Here is a 5,917-nt window from a genome sequence, read left to right as displayed (position 1 = left end):
GGCTGCAATAAATGGGGACAAACATGGAAAAATATCAAAAACCGGGATAAAGTCATGTGACAGCATGGAATAGTCGTGTGGACCGTGCAACAATTACTATGTGCATCACTGCATTCTTCAGGGTCCTTGTACGTGCAGCGGAGATCCACTGCATGCGGACCACCACTAAATACAGTAGGTAGTAACAGGTCCAGGTGCTTCCCGGCTATCGGTGGTCCTCCTCACATGGCTACACTGGATTGGCTTCAGCAAGGACTGGTTTGGGCACCCATAAACCAAAAGGGTGCCTTCCATCATCTGATTGACAATATAGTCATCCAATGTAAAATCTACTATCAATGTGAAATATGTCCCAGCCCCCCTAACTGTGGCGTTACTGCACTCCCTGCAGTGAGGAGGAGACTGAATGGAGTGCTGGTTATGCATGTACACTAGCACCCCATTGACTTTCACTGGGACTGCGGAGATAGCCTGAAGGGTGCCACTCAGATATTTCCATCAGCCCTATTGCAATGAATGTGCTCTGTCAATAAAAGATAGCAGCCAGTAAATGGTAAAGACTGATTTACACGCAATGATTATATCACTCAAAACTCGTCCAAACAACGGCTTCTAAGAGATAGCGTGTAAATGAGTGCCCATCATGCAATCTTCTCCATAGTCCAGCTCAGCATAAAATCCATTGTCCCTGATAAAAGGGGACAGCATGCTGTGTTCTCCACAGGCAGCGCTGCTGTAGAACAAAAGTGATGTGTTTAGAGAACAGACCACCCACTGTTCTCTAAATACATGCCAATGAAGCTAGTAAACTATTAATGGGCTGATTAGCCTATTAGTAGCGAATGCAAAATGATCGCTCAAAACAAATTTTGAGCGATCATCTTTGCGTGTAAATGGACCTTAAGTCAGTAAAGGATAGCAGTCAGTTACTTGTAACAATCAGGAAGCCATTGCTGTCAGTTAAATGTAGCCGTAAGGGCTCGTTCACATCAGCGGCTTTATTGTTCGTTCCGCTATTTCGTTAGAGGAGGCAGAAAATATAAGAAAGGTTCTGTTGTACCTCCCATTGATTTCAGCAGGATTTTCGGAGCTTCAGTTATGCTCAGTTCTGTTCCATCCGCTTTTTAAAATTCAAAATTGCGCAGACTGCAGCGCTTTTTTTTAGCTAACTGGAAAGTGAACGGAAAGTACCCTTGCCACCGTTCATTATAGTCAATGGGTGATGGAACCGAAAGGAGAGGCTTCTGTTTGGTTCCGTCTTTGTTGCTCATTTAAAGGATCTGTTTAATGAACGCAGAAGGAAAGAAGGGCGCACAAAGGCGAAACAGATCCGCTAAAAAAGAATATAAATGGATCAAAACAGAAATAAACTGATGGAAATGGTCCGCTTTTTTTTTTACAGATCTCTTTACCAAATCTGTAAAAAAAAAAAATAAATAAATAAATCTATAGTTTCTGTTTCGAATCCGTTAAAAACGTAAAGGAAAATGCTGATGTGAATGAGCCCTAAGTGATAGACCTCAGTAAGGAATAGCAGTTGGTAAAGCACATCAGTCATTAATTGGTAACACTCCATAATACGGTATAGATGGCATTCAGTAACTGAGAGCAGTCAATGGCAGATAGTATTTGTTTACTGATTACAGTCAGCAATGGATGGCAGTCAGTAATAAAGTAGGGTCAAAAGTTTTAAAGCAGCCAATAAAGTATAGCGACCCTTAATAATTAGCAATTAGTACAGAATACAAGTAATGACATGGTAGAAATCGGACTGTGAATGCTGATCAGTAAGTGATAGCAGTCAGTAAGTGATAGCAGTCAGTAAGTGATGGCAGTCAGTAAGTGATGGCAGTCAGTAAGTGATGGCAGTCAGTAAGTGATGGCAGTCAGTAGGTGATAGCAGTCAGTAAGTGATGGCAGTCAGTAAGTGATAGCAGTCAGTAAGTGATGGCAGTCAGTAAGTGATGGCAGTCAGTAGGTGATGGCAGTCAGTAGGTGATGGCAGTCAGTAAGTGATGGCAGTCAGTAAGTGATGGCAGTCAGTAAGTGATAGCAGTCAGTAGGTGATAGCAGTCAGTAAGTGATGGCAGTCAGTAGGTGATGGCAGTCAGTAGGTGATGGCAGTCAGTAAGTGATGGCAGTCAGTAGGTGATGGCAGTCAGTAAGTGATAGCAGTCAGTAAGTGATAGCAGTCAGTAAGTGATAGCAGTCAGTAAGTGATGGCAGTCAGTAAGTGATGGCAGTCAGTAAGTGATGGCAGTCAGTAAGTGATGGCAGTCAGTAAGTGATAGCAGTCAGTAAGTGATGGCAGTCAGTAAGTGATGGCAGTCAGTAGGTGATGGCAGTCAGTAGGTGATGGCAGTCAGTAAGTGATAGCAGTCAGTAAATAAGGGAGATGGAATATGCATATTACCCAGAGGAGCGTGCGTGGCCATTTGAGTCTCCTCACTTAGTTTATAGTATATAGTTGCTCTCCCTAAGGAGAAAAGAGCGTTTCTGACAGCAGTCAGTAAGTGATGGCAGTCAGTAAGTGATAGCAGTCAGTAAATGATGGCAGTCAGTAAATGATGGCAGTCAGTAAGTGATAGCAGTCAGTAAATATATATTCTTACCTCTGTACACTTGGAGAGCTAGGGACACTAGAAGGAGCTGGAACATTGCAGCTGTCAGTAGGACACACGTCTAGTCTTGTGGCTTATAACCGGAGATGTGAGGCGTGAAGAGTATATAGCAGGACTGCCCCCACCTCATCTGCTCAGGAAATCCCCGACTGAGACTAGGACTACTGGTGGTGGGAAGCTGTCCTCTCTGGCCAAGTCTGTAACAGTAGCCAGGAATACTTCTGAGGTGGAAGTATATCAAAATGTAAGACTTTTCCTTTATAGGATGCTATATGCATCCGCACCCGGCACTATTACTGAAAAGGAGGCTCTATTATTGAAAGGGGGCTTTATTATTGAAAGGGGGCTTTATTACTTAAAAGCCCTTGACAAATGAGACTAACTAAAACTAATCTTTATTCAGGTATATTAAAAAACACGACGAACACAAATAACAAATAGAGCTGGTATATAGCTGTAGTGGTGAGATAAGTGGTTATATATCAACCCTCTGCCTTCCCCCAGATTCAGTTGGCAGGGCATAGAACGCAGCATGTTAATAGTCTTTGATTGTAATGGTCCTTTACTCACAGCAGCATCAGATCCCAAAGTTATTACGGAGGAGGAAACCTTGAAAAGTAGCTCCACTCTCAGCTAACCCTACTAATGTCACCCTACGCTGCTATGTGCAGAGGTGGGTGACATTTCAATCTCTGAGCAATACCAAAGCGGTTTGAATGCTCTATAGAGTCCTTTCCTTTTGGCAGTCGTTGGAGGTCACAGATCACACATTTCACCAATGTCATCTTCTCATATCTGTGACATGATTTTATCTGGAGTTCCTCTTGAAAGTTCAGTTTCAATACAAAAATATTTCACTTCACACGTATGTGAAACAATTGTAAATATCTATAGCCTATTAGGGGCTGTCCGGTTGCAAACTGTTTATGGTCTATTCTTAGGGCAGGTCATCTATAGTAGATTGGTAGAGATCCGTTGACCAGGACCCCCGCTGATCAGCTGTTTACTGGCTGGTCTGTTATGCACTGAGCTGATTTCTTCAGGAAGCAGACAGCTTTGTTGTCTCTGCAGTGGCCAAGCTTTGTAATACAGGCAAAATTCCCATTCACATCAATGGAAACTTTGCCTGTAATATCAAAAATGGCCACTGCAATGATAACGGAGCTATATGCAGACTGGCCCAGCAAACAGAAGATCAGCGAGAGTCCCAGGATAAGCCTTCAATAGTTTGCAACTAGACAACTCCTTTAAAGGAACTGAAATAAGAAACTAAAACACATTGAAACAGTGTTTGACTGAAGGGACGAAACCACTAACATTATAGCTGTTTTTTGCTTTTTGTGTGTCTTAGTTGGTTAGTGTAGTTGGCTTGCAGTTTTTGGCTTGGCTGTACTCTTCACCTGTTCGGTGTCTAGTGAGAATGGACTGATGCATATGTAGACTTCAGTGCAGAGGTGTCCATGATTGAGTTATGGGATTATGAAAAGAGTCAAGTAAGCAGGCCTTGGCTTTTTTGTTAACTGCTGTAGACTTCAGTGGAGGCCTCTACTTTGAACTCGTGGGTAGCCTGAAACTATCAGACATTTAGATTCCTCATGTTTTCTGCATACACAAAGAGGTCCTTCAAGGCACTTTTGATTCCACTGATAGATCAAAAACAAGAAGGCTAAATGTAAAATTTGCTGCGAAACTACAGTTGGTAAGTCCATACACACCCATATTGTCCCATGTCCCCACCCTGAGCTTCACCCATTACACCTAGGCTTATAGCTGCTAAATCTTTGGTCCCATAAACCCCACCACAATAACAGAGAATGTTTTGCAGCTTCTTCTGAAGGCACCATAGATTCTTTCGCTTCTGAAATTCCTTCTGGTGACTTTCATGTTGGCAGGAAAGTGTTTGATCACTGAAGAGTTTTCCTTGAGAATTTGTTTTGTAGGGTTCCCTTGACATCCTTATTTCTTATACTGTAGATAATAGGATTCAACATTGGAGTCACCACTGTGTACAGGACAGAGACGGCTCGGTCCCGATCTGGTGAGTAACTGTGTCGGGGACGTAAGTACATGAACACAATGGTTCCATAGTACAATGATACTACGGTAAGGTGTGAAGCACAAGTGGAGAACGCCTTGTACCTCCCTTTAGATGAGCGAATCTTCAAGATGCTGGTGATGATGTGAAAATAAGAAACCAGTGTCAGCAAAAAGGAGCAAAGTGCAATTAATCCCCCTGAGATGTACACGGCTACTTCATTGAATAAGGTATCGCGACAGGAGAGTTTGAAGAGTGGTGGCATCTCACAGAAGAAGTGGCTGATATGGTTGGAGTTGCAGTAAGGCAACTGGAAGGTGAAGGCAGCATGGATGATGGCATTCAGAAAGCTCACAGTCCAGGAAAAAGCAGCTAGACATACACATAGCTTTTTGTTCATGATGATTTGGTATCGTAAGGGGTTGCAGATGGCCACATATCTGTCGTAGGCCATCATTGCCAATGTTATACATTCCGTAGCTCCCAACGCCAGGGAAAAATACATCTGAGCGGCGCATCCTAAGAAGGAAATGCTTTTGTCGTGAGACAATGTATTCACAAGTATTTTGGGCACAACGGTGGAAGAGAAACAGATGTCAATGAATGAGAGGTTGCTGAGGAAGAAGTACATAGGGGTGTGCAGGTGGCTGTTGAGTCTTACCACCACAATTAATAGGACATTTCCTGACAGTGTGATGGTATATATAATCAAGAATAGCAGGAAGTAGATTGCCTGAAGATGGGGAACGATGGAGAGACCGAGAAGGACGAATGACTTCACAGTTGTTTCATTCAGTTGTTCCATTACACTTCTCAAGATGCACCTATATAGGGAAAAGGTGAAGACATTTATTGATAGAGCGGTGTGCTCCAGAGAACCCACCACTGTCCATCTCCCACCTCTACATGGAGTTGTTTCATGCATTTCCAAAGTACAATGGCAATCCTAGGAGAAAATTGGGTTTTATGGATGGATTTAGAGTTTATTGTAGAAACATCAATAATATAAAGTTGTAAGAAAAAGTAAGTGACCCCTTTGGAATGACCTGTATTGATTACTAATACAATGTTGTCTCGTTGTTATCTAAGTCACAATTATAGACAAACGCAATCTAACTAATCACACACAGACAGTTGTACTATTTACGAATTATATTAAGCACATTGACAGCGCTGATGGAAAACGTAGGTCTCTGTGTCAGTGACTTCACCAAGAGCTACCATGTTTCCCCAAAAATAAGACCCTGTCTTATATTATTTT

At 42.5% G+C, this 5,917-nt stretch overlaps 1 protein-coding gene across 1 annotated transcript; it reads right to left on the bottom strand.

Annotated features, from left to right (window-relative positions):
* Positions 1–4,525: 4,525 nt before the first annotated feature.
* On the bottom strand, positions 4,526–5,470 carry LOC136571960 (olfactory receptor-like protein OLF1). The gene has a single exon (XM_066572578.1). The coding sequence runs from the start codon at positions 5,459–5,461 to the stop codon at positions 4,526–4,528; it is 936 nt and encodes a 311-aa protein (XP_066428675.1). The 5' UTR covers positions 5,462–5,470.
* Positions 5,471–5,917: the final 447 nt, after the last annotated feature.

The sequence above is a fragment of the Eleutherodactylus coqui genome, chromosome 6 (genome assembly GCF_035609145.1).
Source record: "Eleutherodactylus coqui strain aEleCoq1 chromosome 6, aEleCoq1.hap1, whole genome shotgun sequence".
Classification (NCBI taxonomy): Eukaryota; Metazoa; Chordata; class Amphibia; order Anura; family Eleutherodactylidae; genus Eleutherodactylus; species Eleutherodactylus coqui.
This window is presented reverse-complemented; position numbering and strand designations above follow the sequence as displayed.

What these genes read in the sequence shown, in the direction of transcription:
- LOC136571960 (XM_066572578.1), bottom strand. Translation starts at nt 5,461, where the DNA reads ATGGAACAACTGAATGAAACAACTGTGAAGTCATTCGTCCTTCTCGGT.